At 39.2% G+C, this 20,183-nt stretch overlaps 2 protein-coding genes across 4 annotated transcripts in view; one reads left to right on the top strand and one right to left on the bottom strand.

Moving 5' to 3' along the window:
• Positions 1-11,577, top strand: part of LOC110458510 (large proline-rich protein BAG6-like) — a 25,303-nt gene extending 13,726 nt beyond the window's left edge. For all 3 annotated transcript variants that reach the window (XM_021510242.1, XM_021510241.1, XM_021510243.1), the window contains 8 exons: positions 611-923; positions 2,001-2,224; positions 3,356-3,458; positions 3,771-3,901; positions 5,787-6,035; positions 8,022-8,192; positions 9,205-9,312; positions 10,896-11,577. In XM_021510242.1, coding sequence (XP_021365917.1) covers positions 611-923; positions 2,001-2,224; positions 3,356-3,458; positions 3,771-3,901; positions 5,787-6,035; positions 8,022-8,192; positions 9,205-9,312; positions 10,896-11,165 — 1,569 coding nt within the window. In that variant the 3' untranslated portion in view covers positions 11,166-11,577. The remainder of the gene's footprint in view (positions 1-610; positions 924-2,000; positions 2,225-3,355; positions 3,459-3,770; positions 3,902-5,786; positions 6,036-8,021; positions 8,193-9,204; positions 9,313-10,895) is intronic.
• Positions 11,578-11,682: 105 nt separating this feature from the next.
• On the bottom strand, positions 11,683-18,878 carry LOC110458509 (sporozoite surface protein 2-like). Its single transcript, XM_021510240.1, has 3 exons — positions 18,602-18,878; positions 14,109-14,501; positions 11,683-13,663 (listed from the first exon to the last, which is right to left on the bottom strand). The coding sequence occupies exons 1-3, from the start codon at positions 18,876-18,878 to the stop codon at positions 12,954-12,956; spliced, it is 1,380 nt and encodes a 459-aa protein (XP_021365915.1). The 3' UTR covers positions 11,683-12,953.
• Between the last annotated feature and the right edge of the window lie 1,305 nt (positions 18,879-20,183).

Below are 20,183 nucleotides of genomic sequence, written 5' to 3'. Positions count from 1 at the left end.
AAAGAGATGAATGCACATATGCTTCCAGGATGGCCTTGGGGACTGCCCCACCCTTGGAGACTTAACCCCTGGGTCATAACTTCGAAATGGTTAAGATCCCCACCCCAAAACTATATATACAATTGTTGGGCATAAAGAGACAAATGCAGTCATGATATTAGAATTGACCCCAGGGTTTGCCCCACCCTTGCAGACTTAACCCCTGGGTCATAACTTTGAAACGGTTGAGATCCCCACCCCAAAACTATATATACAAATGCTGGGCAAAAAGAGACAAATGCAGTCATGATATTAGAATTGATCCTGGGGTCTGGCCACAACCATAGGGACCTAGTTTCTGAGTCACAGATTGGAAACAGTTGAGATCCCCACCCCATAACCATATATAAAATTGCTGGGCATGAAAAATCGAATACAGATATATATGCTACAAGGATTGGCCTTGGGGTCTGGCATATTCCCATGGATCTCCTTTGGAGAATATTCTGTCATGATTGCTTAGATAATCCAGGTGAGCGATACAGGCCCTATGGGCCTCTTGTTTGTTGTTGTAATTGTTTATTACTTAAAGTAATAGTATGCACTAACAATGTGAATATTGTGTGTTCAGGGTTCAATGCCAGCTTCCAGTACATCTAACACAGGATCAACCCCTACCCCTCAGGCTACTGCCTCAACCTCCCAGGGGACTACCCAAGGGACAGGGACAACCCAGGAGACAGGAGCCACCCAGGGGACTGGCACAGTGACGGCCCAAGCTGATGCCACAGCTCAACCTGTGATGACAGACGAGGCATTCACACAGCTGGTTCAGGGGATCGGTTCCATGATCACCCAGACTGCAGTTGGACAACCCCCTTCACAGACACTTGCTGAGTTCCTTGGGTCCCTAGGGGATGGCTACAATATGGCTCAAGGAGAAGGTAAGCATATTTCTAGGTAACCGGGGACACTAACTGATCACCGGGGGTCCTGAGGGGACTGCTATATAATGTGATATAAATGATAAAGAGGTGTATTATCAGGTAACCGGGGACACTAACTGATCACCAGGGCTCCTGAGGGGACTGCTATATAATGTGATATAAACAATAAAGAGGTGTATTATCAGGTAACAGGGGACACTAACTGATCACCAGGGCTCCTGAGGGGACTGCTATAGTGTGATATAAATGATAAAGAGGTGTATTATCAGGTAACAGGAGACAATAACTGGTCACCAGGGGTCCTGAGGGGACTGCTTTAATTTGATATAAATGATAAAGTAGTGTATTATCAGGTAACAGGGGACACTAACTGGTCACCAGGGGTCCTGAGGGGCCTGCTTTAATTTGATATAAATGATAAAGTAGTGTATTATCAGGTAACAGGGGGCACTAACTGGTCACCAGGGGTCCTGAGGGGACTGCTATAGTGTGATATAAATGATAAAGAGGTGTATTATTAGGTAACAGGGGACAATAACTGGTCACCAGGGGGCCTGAGGGGACTGCTTTGATTTGATATAAATGATAAAGAGGTGTATTATCAGTTAACAGGCGACACTAACTGGTCACCAGGGGTCCTGAGGGGACTGCTTTGATTTGATATAAATGATAAAGAGGTGTATTATCAGGTAACAGGGGACAATAACTGGTCACCAGGGGTCCTGAGGGGACTGCTTTGATTTGATATAAATGATAAAGAGGTGTATTATCAGGTAACAGGGGACACTAACTGGTCACCAGGGGTCCTGAGGGGACTGATATAATGTGGTATAAATGATAAAGAGGTGTATTATTTGATAACAGAGATCACAGACCCTGGATGACCTTGTGGTCATGATCATCTGCTTAAAATCTGGACCAATCCATCTAAAATATAGACGTGAGAGTTTATATGCAAGTAAATTAGTTGTAAAGTAATTTGAATTAAATGTCACATATTTTTTTATTTTAAAAAGAAATATAGATCACATCTGTAATTGAGAAGTTCATGATTTACATCTGTGACTATTTCAGGATTCTTCAATGATATCTACTCCTGTCTCTCTTCACACCTGACCTTTCCTGACCTTGTACAAGTTTTTTACGGCAACAGAGCACCTCTACAAAATGTGCGAGTACCATTACAGGATTTCTTACGAGAGCGTGTGTTGGAGGGCAGGGAACCAACGATGGAAAACATAACAGAGGCCTCTCATAGACTTGTGGAGGAGATGTCGGAGGAGATTGAAGCATGTGCAGTATGTGTTCAGAGTCAAGGGTGGAAATAGCAGAAATAAAAGGAGGGAGGGCATATAACAGATTACAGACTACACTGTGTGTAGTGGAGGGAGGGGCAGATTTCAGACTGCAGACTACACTCTGTGTATGGGAGGGAAGGGCAGACTACACTCTGTGTATGGGAGGGAAGGGCAGACTACACTCTGTGTATGGGAGGGAAGGGCAGACTACACTCTGTGTATGGGAGGGAAGGGCAGACTACACTCTGTGTATGGGAGGGAAGGGCAGACTACACTCTGTGTATGGGAGGGAAGGGCAGACTACACTCTGTGTATGGGAGGGAAGGGCAGACTACACTCTGTGTATGGGAGGGAAGGGCAGACTACACTCTGTGTATGGGAGGGAAGGGCAGACTACACTCTGTGTATGGGAGGGAAGGGCAGACTACACTCTGTGTATGGGAGGGAAGGGCAGACTACACTCTGTGTATGGGAGGGAAGGGCAGACTACACTCTGTGTATGGGAGGGAAGGGCAGACTACACTCTGTGTATGGGAGGGAAGGGCAGACTACACTCTGTGTATGGGAGGGAAGGGCAGATTACAACATCTTTATGTGTATGGGAGAGAAGGGCAGATTACAACATCTTTATGTGTATGGGAGAGAAGGGCAGATTACAACATCTTTATGTGTATGGGAGGGAAGGGCAGATTACAACATCTTTATGTGTATGGGAGGGAGGGGCAGATTACAACATCTTTATGTTTAGGGGTGATAGGGGCAGATTACAACATCTTTATGTGTAGGGGTGATAGGGGCAGATTACAACATCTCTATGTGTAGGGGTGATAGGGGCAGATTACAACATCTTTATGTGTAGGGGTGATAGGGGCAGATTACAACATCTTTATGTGTATGGGTGGGAGGGGCAGATTACAACATCTTTATGTTTAGGGGAGGAAGGGACAACTTACTGCATCTGTATGTGTAGGGGTGATAGGGGCAGATTACAACATCTTTATGTGTATGGATGGGAGGGGCAGATTACAACATCTTTATGTGTAGGGGAGGAAGGGACAAATTACTGCATCTGTATGTGCAATTTATGTTATTTCATGAACAAGAAATCAATGTTTAAACATTAACTTTCAGACTGTTGCAGAGGTAAAGCCCGACATAGATATGGTGGAGACTCTCAACAATTTTTTCAGACAGCAATTTACAGCCACAGTCCGCATGGTCATGTTAGCAGATGGTTTGTATTTCTGTAAATTTCTGTATTAACAGCAGTTCTATTGATTAAATATGAAGTATGAGGAGGATTCAGTTTTGTATTAATGAAAGATGAAACTCTGATTTGGACTGGAGAATTGGGAGGTGTGTTAAATGAAAGTCTGGGACAAACACTACTTCTTATTTAGGTCCAAAAAGTATATGTTAACAAAATTTGTTGCAAATGATTGCATCATGAACAGTAATTATTGTTTGGGATGATTTGAATTTCTCAAGTGTCAAAATTTTCCTCAAGATGACTGAGACAATGTGGACTTTTATCTATATCTTCCAGAATCAAACACAAATTTTGGTAACCAATTTTATGAACGGATGAGGCTGAGTTTGGCAGAGTTGATTGTTCTGACAAGATCGAGTTTAGTGGAAGGCCATCCAGCGTTACAGAGAATCATACAGAGTCGCCTGGTAAGTTACATCCCTATACTGACCACAGATAATTATACAGTCAACTAAGTCACGTCCCTATACTGACCTTAGATAGTTATACAGTCAACTAAGTCATGTCCCTATACTGACCACAGATAATTATAGTCAACTAAGTCACGTCCCTATACTGACCACAGATAATTATAGTCAACTAAGTCACGTCCCTATACTGACCACAGATAATTATAGTCAACTAAGTCACGTCCCTATACTGACCACAGATAATTATAGTCAACTAAGTCACGTCCCTATACTGACCACAGATAATTATAGTCAACTAAGTCACGTCCCTATACTGACCACAGATAATTATAGTCAACTAAGTCACGTCCCTATACTGACCACAGATAATTATAGTCAACTAAGTCACGTCCCTATACTGACCACAGATAATTATAGTCAACTAAGTCACGTCCCTATACTGACCACAGATAATTATAGTCAACTAAGTCACATCCCTATACTAACCACAGATAATTATAGTCAACTAAGTCACATCCCTATACTGACCTTAGATAATTATACAGTCAACTAAGTCATGTCCCTATACTAACCACAGATAATTATAGTCAACTAAGTCACGTCCCTATACTGACCACAGATAATTAAACAGTCAACTAAGTCATGTCCCTATACTTACCACAGATAATTATAGTCAACTAAGTCACATCCCTATACTGACCTTAGATAGTTATACAGTCAACTAAGTCATGTCCCTATACTAACCACAGATAAATATACAGTCAACTAAATCATGTCCCTATACTAACCACAGATAATTATAGTCAACTAAGTCACATCCCTATACTGACCTTAGATAATTATACAGTCAACTGAGTCATATCCCTATACTGACCACAGATAATTATACAGTCGACTGGTAAGTTATGTCCCTATACTGACCACAGATAATTATTCAGAGTCGACTGGTAAGTTATGTCCCTTTACTGACCACAGATAATTATACAGTCGACTGGTAAGTTATGCCCCTTTACTGACCACAGATAATTATAGTCAACTAAGTCACATCTCTATACTTACCACAGATAATTATAGTCAACTAAGTCATGTCCCTATACTAACCACAGATTATTATAGTCAACTAAGTCATGTCCCTGTACTGACCACAGATAATTATAGTCAACTAAGTCACGACCCTATACTAACCACAGATAATTATACAGTCAACTAAGTCACATCCCTATACTGACCACATATAATTATAGTCAACTAATTCACATCCCTGTACTGACCACAGATAAGGATACAGTCAACTGAGCCATTTCCCTATACTGACCACAGATAGTTATAGTCAACTAAGTCATGTCCCTATACTGACCACTGATAATTATAGTCAACTAATTCACATCCCTGTACTGACCCCAGATAAGTATACAGTCAACTAAGCCATTTCCCTATACTGACCACAGATAATAATTCAGAGCCGACTGGTAAGTTATGTCCCTTTACTGACCACAGATAATCATTCAGAGTCGACTGGTAAGTTATATCCCTATACTGACCACAGATAATTATAGTCAACTAAGTCACATCCCTGTACTGACCACAGATAAGTATACAGTCAACTGAGCCATTTCCCTATACTGACCACAGATAATTATATAGAGTCGACTGGTAAGTTATGTCCCTATACTGACCACAGATAATTATACAGTCGACTAAGTCACGTCCCTATACTGACCACAGATAATTATATGGAGTCGACTGGTAAGTCATGTCCCTATACTGACCACAGATAATTTTACAGAGTCGACTGGTAAGTTATGTCCACTTACTTCTCTTACTTACAAATTGCCAGAATCGGGGTTAATAACCCTAACCACACGTTTCCTCTCTCCTACAGAATGTCATTACTCGGGGGGTGAACCCAATGATACAACAGTGGATGTGTAATGTCATCACTCAACAGCTGAACCAGTTCCTCCCCACAATCACCATTACTGATGCCGATGTCCACTCCTACATCGTCAAAAAGGACAGCAAGAAAAAAGCCTCAAAACCTGAAAAGAAAGATGAAGCAGCCACTGCTGTTGCCATGGAAACAAGTCCACCTATGGTTTCACCAGGAGCCTCACAAGTAGAGTCTCCCGAGGTTAGTGGCTCAGCATGTCTGTCAGCTAAAGACACCCTCACTATATCTGTATCACCAGGGCAAAAAAGTAAAAAAATCCATACTGTATTTGTTTATTGACACTGCAGTAAAATGTATAGCCAAGCTAGGATTTTTTTCGTCATGTTAATCAACGTTTATTTACCTGATGTTGAAATTTCAAAGCTGTTTGAAGTTTTATTAGCTCACTTGGCCCAAGTTTGTTCAAATAAATGACCTCCATCAATATTCAAGACCACACGGGTCAAATATGTAAAAAAAAAAAAAAAAAAAAAAAAAATAATCTTCTTAATAACCAAAATGCTCAGGGGGATGATATTTGGTCCGTAGCATGCTGGGATGAAGGGCTACCAAGTTTGTTCAAATAAATTACCTTCACACATATTCAAGGTCACAGGGGTCAAATATGTTAAAATCTTTAAACGACTTCTGAATAACCAAAAGGCCCAGGATGATGATATCTTGCCAGTAGCATGCTTTGATGAGGGGCTACCAAGTTTGTTAAAATGAATGACCTTGGCCACTATTCAAAGTCATAGGGGTCAAATATGTTAAAATCTTTTAATGACTTCTTGTGAAAAACCAAAAGGCCAAGGATAATGATATATGAACAGTAGCATGCAAGGATGAGGAGCTAAAAAAAATTGTAAAGTGAATGACCTTGACCTGTATTCAAGGTTACAGAGGTCAAATATGTTTAAAATCTTTATATGACTTCTTCTGAATAACCAAAAGGCCCAGGATGATGATACCTGGCCAGTAGCATGCTACCATGAAAGGCTACAAAGTTTGTTCAAACGAATGACCTTGCCTTATATTTGAGGTCACAGGGGTCAAACATGTTTGAAACTTTAAACTTCTCAATAACCAAAAAGCCTAGGATGATGATATTTGGCCAGGAGCATGCTAGGATGAAGGGCTACCAACTGTGTTCAAACGAATGACCTTGACATATATTCAAGGTCACAGGGGTCAAATATATTTAAAACCTTTAAACAACTTTTTCTCAATAACTAAAAGGCTTAAGATGTTGATATTTTGTCAATAGCATGCTAGGATGTAAGGCTACCAGGTTTGTTCAAACAAATGACCTTCGCTCATTTTCAAGTTCACAGGTCTCTAATAGGTTTATAACCTTTGAACGTCGTCTTCTCAAAAACTAAAAGGCCTAGGATGATGATATTTGGCCAGGATCATGCTAGGATGACTACAAAGTTTGTTCAAACAAATAACCTTGACATATATTCAAGGTCACGGGGGTGAACTATTTTTAAAAACCTTTAAACAAACTCTTCTAAATAACCAAAAGGCCTAGGATGTTGATATTTGGCCAATACTATGCTGGGATGAAGGGCTTCCAAGTTTTTTCAAACAAATTACCTTCACCCATTTTCAAGGTCGCAGGGGTCAAATATTTTTTAAACCTTTACAGACTTCTCATTTTTTTCAAACAAATTACCTTCACCCATATTCAAAGTGATATGTGTCAAACATGCTTAAAACCTTGTATCAACTTATTCTGAATAACCAAAAGGTCCAGGGTAATGATATTTGGCCAGAAGCATGCTGGTATGAAAGGCTACAAACTCTGTTCAAATTAATGACCTTGTGTGACTTTCAAGGTCACAGGCATCATATGTTTTAATCTTTTAATAGGTTCTTATGAATGAAACACTGATATTTTGCCTGTAGTTGTATTTTAGTCAATTTTTAAGATAACAAGTGTGAGATTAATACCAGTTGAGCGATTCAGGCCCATTTGGCCTCTTGTTGATAATAAGTATCTGAACAATTGTTTTAATACAATACAATTGCTGTCTTAGCTTGTTCAATGGAAATATGTGAAAAGTAAAATGATGTGCAAAACTTACACACACAGGTACAACTATATATCTGAGTGAGTGCCAAGTTCTACATTGATAGGTTAAGTGACATGGTGATGGTTTAATATACCGCTTGACTTTGTAGCCTATGGAGACCCAGAACAACAACACCGGGGCCTCAGTTGCACCTCGCCCACAACCAGCTACAGCTGCAGCCACCAAACTTCCTCCTCCCAAGGTCAAGAAAGAGGAGCCCAAGGCCAACTCTCCCGGGGCAGCAGCTGGCGGGGAATGCTGGCAGCTGGAGGTTAACCCTGTGAGTACTGACCCGCTTATTGACCTCATGTTGTCTGTCTATCGGGCTTGATTTTACATCTCAGTAGTGGCGGAATCATGATAATATCATACCATTATTGATACAATTGCGATTATTTTAATGGATTATTTTTTTTCTTAAACCCATGTTATGAATTTATGATTTAAGTGGATTTATTTTGGTCTATCAGTAAAACACTGTGGTACATGGTAATGCTGTCTGTCCATCCAGCTCTGTTATATTGATATACTATGCAAGTTTTGTTCCAATTTTGCATACAAGTTACATGTATTGTTGACATCTTAATGCCACCCTGGAAATTCACACTCGGGTACGTTCTCTACACCCCTGGAATATGTCAAGGCAAAATTGAAGACACATGGTTACTAATTTGATTGGTTTCATGTGCAAAAGCTGACAAATTGCTACGCTGATGATACCTGTCCTATGAAGATTACAGAAAGGCGACACAAGACTTCAAAGCTCTTCAATTTTACTGTTAAGCTTCTTTGTGACTTCTTTCGATGTATAGAGCCTTTGATTTAAACATGATATATTCCAGGGGTGCAGATAATGTAAGTAAGTGTAGCCCCTGGAATTTGGAGGATGTGTGTATACAGAAATATTGCTTTGATTTTCTGCATTATGCCTTCTATGGCCTTTTTTATCTGAATAATGAAATTTGTTTGTCTGGCATCTAACTTTCTACTTATTTGGTATAGTAACATCTTTATATGCAAGTACATCCTTGGGAGTGAAGCGTCATACATCAAAAACAGGTCTCTCTTACTTCAGGTTTTTCTTCAACCTTCTAAAAAAAACTGGAAAATATACACACATTGCTTTGTGTTTTGGTGTGTAGATAGATCAGGGGAAGACAGTGTCATGTAGATGTGAACCTGTCTGACTTTGTTCCTACATTGTTCAATGTCTGACTTTGTTCCTACATTGTTCAATGCCTGACTTTGTTCCTACATTGTTCCATGCCTGAGAATTGTGTTGTTTTCTACAGGACTGGGTGCCAATCATTAACGGTGACATAGAAAAGCAGAAACACCAGCGCCCTCAGCAACCTTTCAGTGATACCTACCTACAGGGCATGCCTGCTAAACGCAGGAAGGTAATTTCTCTCATCCTTCTTTGTGCAAGATAGAAATTTGTTAGGTAAAAAAGCAGTCACATGAGGCTGTAAATAAAATCTATCTTAATGCTGATGACAAAATGATAACCAATCAAATTAAATAATGTCAAACTAGGAAAATGGGTTAATTTTCCCTCATAACATATTGTTTTTAGGTCACCTGAGCTTTGCTCAAGTGACCTATTCCAATCACTTTCCGTCCGTCGTCGTCCGTCGTCCGTCGTGCGTAAACTTTTTACATTATCAACTTCTTCTCAAGAACCAGTGGATGGAATTTGTTCAAACTTGGTCAGAATCATCCTTGGTAGATGAGGCTACCAAATTGTAAAATTGGGATTCCTACCCTAACCCTAGGGGCCAGGGCGGGGCCCAAAAGGGAAAATTAACCAATATTTCAAAAATCTTCTTCTCCAGACTCAGAGGTATTACAGTCATTTTCTCTGCATGGATGGAAAGATCATCAGGGGCTTTATTTAAATTGTAAATTTCAGGACCCCCGAGCTATCCGTTCTCCCTTGGGGAGGGGGTAAAGTTTACTATAGTTTATATAGGGAAACAACACTTTTGGGTATATTTTGACAATTTTCTGTTGGAAATTATTTTTACTTGGTCAGAATCATCTTTGGTGGATGACGGTATCACATTGTAAACTTGGAATTCCTGCCCCATCCCCAGGGGTTAGAGCGGAACCCCAATGGAATTCCTGCCCCATCCCCAGGGGTTAGAGCGGGGCCCCAAAGGGAACATTTACAAATATTTTAAAATTCTTATCCTTTGATGACATGACAAGTATTGTATTTCACTTAGTTTACATGCTGACTTCCACATCACATCTAAACAATAAAATAAAGCTACCAGTACCTATGATATAACTCAGGTGACCGCTAAGGCCCTTAGGCCTCTTGTTTCTTATAAAGTCATGATATGGGATGGAAAAAAAATTCACACCTGTACATGGAGAAATAGTGCACTTCAACCACCCTTCAAATATGAAGGAGTCTTTCATTGTTCTTAAAGTATAATTAATTTCTGTTCATAGTATGATAGATATCAAGTCTTAACATCATGGTAGGTAATTTCTCCTAACAGACTTAAAATGTGTATACTTATTGAGGATTACTGCATCAATATATCAATTATGGGTCACTGTGACCTATATTTTCTGCTTCACTGACTTTGGTTAGACAATGTGCTCAGCTAGGTATGATGGTAAATAGTTAGACTTGGCATGGGGAGTACCTCCATTTCTATCAAAGCAGTAGTGGCAGATAGGGCATATGTGAGGCCAGACAAAAATTATATGTTCTTGTAACATGTTGGAAAAATTTAGGGTAGGTAGGTAACAAATTTTATTTCAACAAATAATTTTATAAAGTTTATATAGGAGAGTGATCTTGACTTTAACAGTGCTTCTTTGAAAATTGCCTTAAAAAAATTAGAGTAGGCACAACAAATTTGGGGAGGTAAGGTTACCGGAAACCCCAAATATTGTTTGTTTGGCCTAATATATGTGTTACAAACATTTTCAACTTAATAAATGTTTGATACAATTATTTTTTCAGATTATGGGTCAGGAAGGCCAGGTGAATTTCTCTAATGCAGAAGAGTGTGTGCCTCTGTCGTTACGACGTGCAGTGGCAGCAGCCGGAGTAGAACCAATCAGCAGTCTGGAAAATCTGACCAGTGAGGCGTCGGATAATAATGAACTGCAGCACGCTTTTGATGAGCAAGTTTTGAGCAGTATAAGAGATCGTCTGGACAGTGATAGTGATTATAAGCCAGAACAGTTCCCCAACACAGATCGCTACTATCATAGAAATAACAAAAAATGATTTACTGCAGGTTGTATGATTTAGTGTTTGATATTACCACAGTCATACCAGAGGATATGTGTTTGTACCGTTTACTGATTGTAAATACATAATTGGGTTATTGTATCATTTAGAGCACTGTAACCTACACTTCACGAAGGTTGTACTACACCGTGACCTTGACAACACACAGGGTGTATTTATAACATGTCTGTTACAATTTCATCTTAAAGTTACAGTGATTATATGGTAAACTGTTACCGTACCATTGATTGGTGATATGGCCCTATGTGTTTATTTGCCAAAGTGTTTAATAATAACATATTGTGCTGTGTAATGGCCCAGTGTGTTAAATAACAACATATTGTGCTGTGTAATGGCCCAGTGTGTTTATAATAACATATTGTGCTGTGTAATGGCCCAGTGTGGTTAATTACAACATGTTGAGCTGTGTAATGGCCAAGTGTGGTTAATAACAACATGTTGAGCTGTGTAATGGCCCAGTGTGGTTAATTACAACATGTTGAGCTGTGCAATAGCCCAGTGTGTTTAATAACAACATGTTGAGCTGTGTAATGGCCCAGTGTGTTTAATTACAACATGTTGAGCTGTGTAATGGCCCAGTGTTGTTAATTACAACATGTTGAGCTGTGTAATGGCCAAGTGTGTTTAATAACAACATATTGTGCTGTGTTAAGGCCCAGTGTGTTAAATAACAACATATTGTGCTGTGTACTGGCCCAGTGTGTTTAATAACAACATATTGTGCTGAGTTATGGCCCAGCGTGTTAAATAACAACATATTGTGCTGTGTACTGGCCCAGTGTGTTTAATAACAACATATTGTGCTGGGTAATGGCCCAGTGTGTTTAATTACAACATGTTGAGCTGTGTAATGGCCCAGTGTTGTTAATTACAACATGTTGAGCTGTGTAATAGCCCAGTGTGTTTAATAACAACATGTTGAGCTGTGTAATGGCCCAGTGTGGTTAATTACAACATGTTGCGCTGTGTAATGGCCAAGTGTGGTTAATAACAACATGTTGAGCTGTGTAATGGCCCAGTGTGTTTAATAACAACATATTGTGCTGTGTAATGGCCAAGTGTGTTAATTACAACATGTTGAGCTGTGTAATAGCCCAGTGTGTTTAATAACAACATGTTGAGCTGTGTAATGGCCCAGTGTGTTTAATTACAACATATTGTGCTATGCAATGGCCCAGTGTTTTTAATAACAACATAGTGTGCTGTGTAATGGCCCAGTGTGTTTTATAGTGACATTTTAAATGGTGATTTGACCTAATATATTTAATAACAACATTGAGTGGAGATATTGCCCCATGTGTTTAACACATTCAGTGATGATATTGCTCAGTGTATTTAATAACATATTGAGCTGAGTAATGGCCATTAATATTGCTGCAGTACTAAGACACGTAATGATAGCTGGTACTTCATCATTCCAGAAGCTGAAATAAAATTGCATCCTAGATTTTTCTTGAAACAATGAACTTTATTACTGTGATCAGTAATGTCACCTGTCAGTCTATAACAATTTTACTCTGATCAGATGACTTTTAGTACTAACATAGAACACAGAATTTAAGGCCTTTTTTCTGTAAAAAAACAAAAAGGCCAATATTTAGAGTTGTTCGTTTCCATTCTGTGCCCTAAATCATTGATGTATTTTATATTTCCAGAGATTTTTTTATTAATAAAAACTCTGCCTTGTTTGTCTGATAGTCTTGATCAGCACTGATTGATTGGAATAGACAACAGGTTAGTCAAGCTGAGACTGTTTTTATGTTACTAAAAACCAAGATCAGCCCTAACCGCTTTTTCTAGCCTACATTTTTGTGCAGCTTTGACACACTTGTCTGGCTGACAATAAAGGCTTGCTTTGACTGGTTTGTCTGGCTGATAATCTGTACACACATTGACTGGTTTGTCTGGCTGATTATCTGTACAGGCCCTGACTGGTTTGTCTGGCTGATAAACCGTACTCACATTGACTGGTTTGTCTGTCTGATAATCTGTAAACACATTGACTGGTTTGTCTGGCTGATAATCTGTACAGGCCCTGACTGGTTTGTCTGGCTGATAATCCGTACTCACATTGACTGGTTTGTCTGGCTGATAATCTGTACAGGCCCTGACTGGTTTTTCTGGTTGATAATCTGTACAGACCCTGACTGGTTTGTCTGTCTCATAATCTGTACACACATTGACTGGTTTGTCTGGCTGATAATCTGTACACACATTGACTGGTTTGTCTGGCTGATGATCTGTACAGCCCCTGACTGGTTTGTCTGGCTGATAATCTGTACAGGCCCTGACTGGTTTTTCTGGCTGATAATCTGTACAGACCCTGACTGGTTTGTCTGTCTCATAATCTGTACACACATTGACTGGTTTGTCTGGCTGATAATCCGTACTCACATTGACTGGTTTGTTTGGCTGATAATCTGTACAGGCCCTGACTGGTTTTTCTGGCTGATTATCTGTACAGGCCCTGACTGGTTACACACATTGACTGGTTTGTCTGGCTGATAATCTGTACACACATTGACCGGTTTGTCTGGCTGATAATCTGTACACACATTGACTGGTTTGTCTGTCTGATTATCTGTACAGGCCCTGTCTGGTTTGTCTGGCTGATCATCTGTGCAGACCCTGACTGGTTACACACATTGACTGGTTTGTCTGGCTGATAATCTGTACAGACCCTGACTGGTTACACACATTGACTGGTTTGTCTGGCTGATAATCTGTACACACATTGACTGGTTTGTCTGGCTGATAATCTGTACAGACCCTGACTGGTTACACACATTTACTGGTTTGTCTGGCTGATAATCTGTACACACATTGACTGGTTTGTCTGGCTGATAATCCGTACTCACATTGACTGGTTTGTCTGGCTGATAATCTGTACAGGCCCTGACTCGTTACACACATTGACTGGTTTGTCTGGCTGATAATCCGTACTCACATTGACTGGTTTGTCTGGCTGATAATCTGTACCCACATTGACTGGTTTGTCTGGCTGATGATCTGTACACACATTGACTGGTTTGTCTGGCTGATAATCTGTACACACATTGACCGGTTTGTCTGGCTGATAATCTGTACACACATTGACTGGTTTGTCTGGCTGATAATCCGTACTCACATTGACTGGTTTGTCTGGCTGATAATCTGTACAGGCCCGGACTGGTTTGTCTGGCTGACTATCTGTACAGACCCTGGCTGGTTTGTCTGGCTGATTATCTGTACAGGCCCTGACTGGTTTGTCTGGCTGATTATCTGTACAGGCCCTGTCTGGTTTGTCTGGCTGATCATCTGTGCAGACCCTGACTGGTTACACACATTGACTGGTTTGTCTGGCTGATAATCCGTACTCACATTGACTGGTTTGTCTGGCTGATAATCTGTACCCACATTGACTGGTTTGTCTGGCTGATTATCTGTACAGGCCTTGACTGGTTTGTCTGGCTGATTATCTGTACAGGCCCTGACTGGTTTGTCTGGCTGATGATCTGGACAGGCCCTGACTGGTTTGTCTGGCTGATAATCTGTACCCACATTGACTGGTTTGTCTGGCTGATTATCTTATTTGACCTATGGGTCACTGCCATCTATACCAGCTGTATTGTTTGAGAGAAGTTAATTGAACCTCTTTCATACTTGTTACCTAATAAAACTGATTGTTATCTGCTTGTGTAAAATTGAGTGTTATCTAAATCTAGTTCCAAGGGGAAAAGTTGAAATGTAATGAAGATGGGAAGGTAGAAAGACAGTAAAATATAAGTGGGTGGAACTATATGAATATATGAAGTTAGTATAACACTCCTGTACATTATGCAAATGTTGAGATGGCAATAACAGTGATTCCCTGGTAGACCGGCCTTGCTTCTGTTGTTTGATTGTAACATGAGTACTATTTTATAAGTATGTAATCTATAGTTTTATGGTATCTCATTAAGATTTTATCCCACAAACACAATCCAAAACCATACACCTGACTATTCGGTATTGTTATTCCCTAGTCTTGATCAATGCACCCTTGTTTAGTTCTTTCTGAAGTTGTTTGTCAAAACAGGGTTCTTAGCATCAATACAATACGTGGACAAAATAAAATGTAGTTCTTAATGAAAAAGCCTTTTCTCTATTTAAAAATCCATGCATAATTCATGTTATGTCAAATTAATATTAAAAGTCTTTTAAAATGATTTTAATGTTTTTTTCGTTTATAGATGTACATGATCATGTGATCATCTAAACATCACTCTCACATATATTTCACTGGTTTATCACAAAAATCAACATCCCTCCAGCTTTCCAAGATTGTTAAAAAGTCAAAAAAAATCACAGGATTGTCCGACAAGTCAGCCTCCTTCATACTTAACGGGATAGGTCAGCATTACTCATACTTAACGGGATAGGTCAACATTACTCATACTTAACGGGATAGGTCAACATTACTCATACTTAACGGGATAGGTCAACATTACTCATACTTAACGGGATAGGTCAACATTACTCATACTTAACGGGATAGGTCAACATTACTCATACTTAACGGGATAGGTCAACATTACTCATACTTAACGGGATAGGTCAACATTACTCATACTTAACGGGATAGGTCAACATTACTCATACTTAACGGGATAGGTCAACATTACTCATACTTAACGGGATAGGTCAACATTACTCATACTTAACGGGATAGGTCAACATTACTCATACTTAACGGGATAGGTCAACATTACTCATACTTAACGGGATAGGTCAACATTACTCATACTTAACGGGATAGGTCAACATTACTCATACTTAACGGGATAGGTCAACATTACTCATACTTAACGGGATAGGTCAACATTACTCATACTTAACGGGATAGGTCAACATTACTCATACTTAACGGGATAGGTCAACATTACTCATACTTAACGGGATAGGTCAACATTACTCATACTTAACGGGATAGGTCAACATTACTCATACTTAACGGGATAGGTCAACATTACTCATACTTAACGGGATAGGTCAACATTACTCATACTTAACGGGATAGGTCAACATTACTCATACTTAACGGGATAGGTCAACATTACTCATACTTAACGGGATAGGTCAACATTACTCATACTTAACGGGATAGGTCAACATTACTCATACTTAACGGGATAGGTCAACATTACTCATACTTAACGGGATAGGTCAACATTACTCTCACTCATTCATCTAGTAGGCTTTTTTAGCTTGTTAAAAAATACCCTGGCCCACTTTGGTATAATGTCTTCAAGATATCTAGTAGCTTCTATGTACTATGCTATCAAAAGTTATGATATTTCTCCTCTTTATGGCTGGGAAGGAGGTCTACAAGGTTTTCCAATAAACAATGCTGAGCTATTTAAAAGGACACATGAGTCAAATATACAAACAGTCACAAGAGTTGCCTGACAGCTTCTTGATGGAATGGCTATGAAATTTAGTAAATGAAGTTACATGGCTTCAATGTTGAACTTAAATAGGTGAGCGTTTTAGGCTCTTGTACCTGCTCTTAAGATATGGATTAAAGGAGAACGTATCGAGAGATTCTGTGCTCTACAACATGTCATTGGGACATTCAGAACTTAAGAAACTATAGTGGGAAAATGCACCAATTTAGAAAATGTCTTGATTACATGCAATAGTTTGTCATACATCACATGGATGTGTACAACATTGAAATACGTGAGGAGGATATGCACTTCTTTGTGCACTGAATAAGTTAATATTATGGAATTTTAGAACCATTCATGAAGTGATAAAGTTCAGTACATCAGAAAACAACCAGCACAATGACATGTTTGTTATGCATCATAAAGATATGCAATGCTTCGGCAAGACACTTTGAAATCAGTCATGTCGCTCATGTGGATATCTACATCTTTGAAACAAGTCGTATAGATATTCACTACATTGAATAACTTCATGTGGATGTCAAAAATTTTGAAACATGTCATATGAATGTCCACTTCATTGAAATAAGTCATGTGGATGTCCACTACATTAAAACACGTCATGTAGATGTCTGCAACTTTAAAACACGTCATGTGGATGTCTGCAACTTTGGAACACGTCATGTGGCTATCCACAATTTTAAAACACGTCATGTGGATGTCTGCAAATTTGAATTACATCATGTGGATATCCACAACTTTAAAATATGTCATGTGGATGTGTGCAAATTTGAAACACGTCATGTGGTTGTCTGCAACTTTGAAACACGTCGTGTGGATGCCTGCAACTTTGGAGCACATCATGTGAATATCCACAACTTTGAAATATGTCATGTGGATGTCTGTAATTTTGAAACAGGTCATGTGGATATATGCAACTTGGAAATACGTCATGTGGATGTCTACAACTTTGAAACACATCATGAGGATGTCCACTATATTGAAACATGTCATGTGGATGTCAGTAACTTTAAAACACATCATGTGGATATCCACAACTTTGAAAAACTTGTCATGTGGATGTGTTCAACTTTGAAACACATCATGTGGATGTGTTCAACTTTGAAACATGTCATGTGGATATGTGCAACTTTGAAACACATCATGTGGAAATATGCATCCTTAGAACACGTCATGTGGATATCAAGAACTTTAAAACATGTAATGTGGATGTCTATAATTTTTGAAACACGTCGTGTGGATATTTGCAACTTTGAAACACATCATGTGGATGTACACTATATTGAAACATGTCATGTGGGTATCCACAACTTTGAAAAACACGTCATGTGGATGTGTTCAACTTTGAAAGATGTCATGTGGATGTGTGCAACTTTGAAACATGTCATGTGAATGTGTGCAACTTTCAAACATTACATGTGGATGTGTTCAACTTTCAAACACGTCATGTGGATGTCTGCAACTTTCAAACACGTCATGTGGATGTGTGCAACTTTGAAACATGTCATGTGGGTGTCTGCAAATTTGAAATACATCATGTGGATATCCACAACTTTAAAATATGTCATGTGGATGTGTGCAAATTTGAAACATGTCATGTGGATGTCTGCAACTTTGAAACACGTCATGTGGATGCCTGCAACTTTGGAGCACATCATGTGAATATCCACAACTTTGAAATATGTCATGTGGATGTCTGTAATTTTGAAACAGGTCATGTGGATATCCACAACTTTGAAAAACACGTCATGTGGATGTGTTCAACTTTGAAAGATGTCATGTGGATGTGTGCAACTTTGAAACATATCATGTGAATGTGTGCAACTTTCAAACATTACATGTGGATGTGTTCAACTTTCAAACACGTCATGTGGATGTGTGCAACTTTCAAACACGTCATGTTGATGTGTGCAACTTTCAAACATGTCATGTGGATGTGTGCAACTTTCAAACATGACATGAGGATGTGTGCAACTTTCAAACATGTCATGTGGATGTCTATATCTTTGAAACACGTCATGTCGATGTCCACAATTTTGAAACACTTGATGTGGATGTCCACAACTTTGAAACACGTCATATGGATCTGTGCAGCTTTGAAACATGTCATGTGGATGTCTGCAACTTTCAAACATGTCATGTGGATGTGTGCAACTTTCAAACACGTCATGTGGATGTCAATATCTTTGAAACAGGTCATGTCGATGTCCACAATTTTAAAACACTTGATGTGGATGTCCACAACTTTGAAACACGTCATGTCGATGTGTGCAACTTTGAAACATGTCATGTGAATGTGTGCAACTTTCAAACATTACATGTGGATGTGTTCAACTTTCAAACACGTCATGTGGATGTGTTCAACTTTCAAACATGTCATGTGGATGTGTGCAACTTTCAAACACGTCATGTTGATGTGTGCAACTTTCAAACATGTCATGTGGATGTCTGCAATTTTGAAACACTTGATGTGGATGTCCACAACTTTGAAACACGTCATGTCGATGTGTGCAACTTTGAAACATGTCATGTGAATGTGTGCAACTTTCAAACATGACATGTGGATGTGTGCAACTTTGAAACACGTCATGTGGACGGTTCAACTTTGAAACACGTCATGTGGATGTGTGCAACTTTCAAACATGTCATGTGGATGTCTGCAACTTTCAAACATGTCATGTGGATGTCTGCAACTTTGAAACATGTCATGTGGATGTGTGCAACTTTCAAACATGACATGTGGATGTGTGCAACTTTCAAACATGTCATGTGGATGTCAACATCTTTGAAACACGTCATGTCGATGTCCACAATTTTTAAACACTTGATGTGGATGTCCACAACTTTGAAACACGTCATGCTGATGTCCGCAACTTTGAAACACGTCATGCTGATGTCCGCAACTTTGAAACACGTCATCCTGATGTCCACAATTTTTAAACACGTCATGTTGAAGTCCACAACTTTGAAACACGTCATGTGGATGTCCGCAACATTGAAACACGTCATGTGTATATCCACAACCTTGAAACACGTCATGTTGAAGTCCATAACTTTGAATGTTCACATTTTTGGAACACGTCATGAGAATGTGTGTTGCTCAAGTAACATCATATAGAATTTGAAAAGGATAGTTCCCCTGGGGAACCTCTAAAGAGGAGAAAGCGCTAGGTACGTTGAAGAAACTTTTGTTTTTTATAAATTTATATATATATTTATAGCTTCACTACAATGCACGTGCATATAACATAATACAGAATTATACACTGATACCGATTTAAATTTTATATATATACATCCGCTAATGCACATTTAAATTATCTACAAATTACACGCTATACTAAATATAAACACTACGATAAAAATGCTTACGCTAAAAATAGAGGTGGGATATTGAGAAAACACTTTAGCATGTCTAATAATAGGTTCAACAGCTGAGACCTGTATTTCAAATGTCTGTGGAAGTAAGTAACATCTAACCCCGCTATTTCCGGGGTATATCTTACACAGTTCGCGAGAATGACGCCTGCTTGTGTTAGTCATACCGCCTCTCATCTTCTGTTAA

This window comes from Mizuhopecten yessoensis, unplaced genomic scaffold (genome assembly GCF_002113885.1).
Source record: "Mizuhopecten yessoensis strain PY_sf001 unplaced genomic scaffold, ASM211388v2 scaffold9637, whole genome shotgun sequence".
Taxonomy (NCBI): domain Eukaryota; kingdom Metazoa; phylum Mollusca; class Bivalvia; order Pectinida; family Pectinidae; genus Mizuhopecten; species Mizuhopecten yessoensis.
This window is presented reverse-complemented; position numbering and strand designations above follow the sequence as displayed.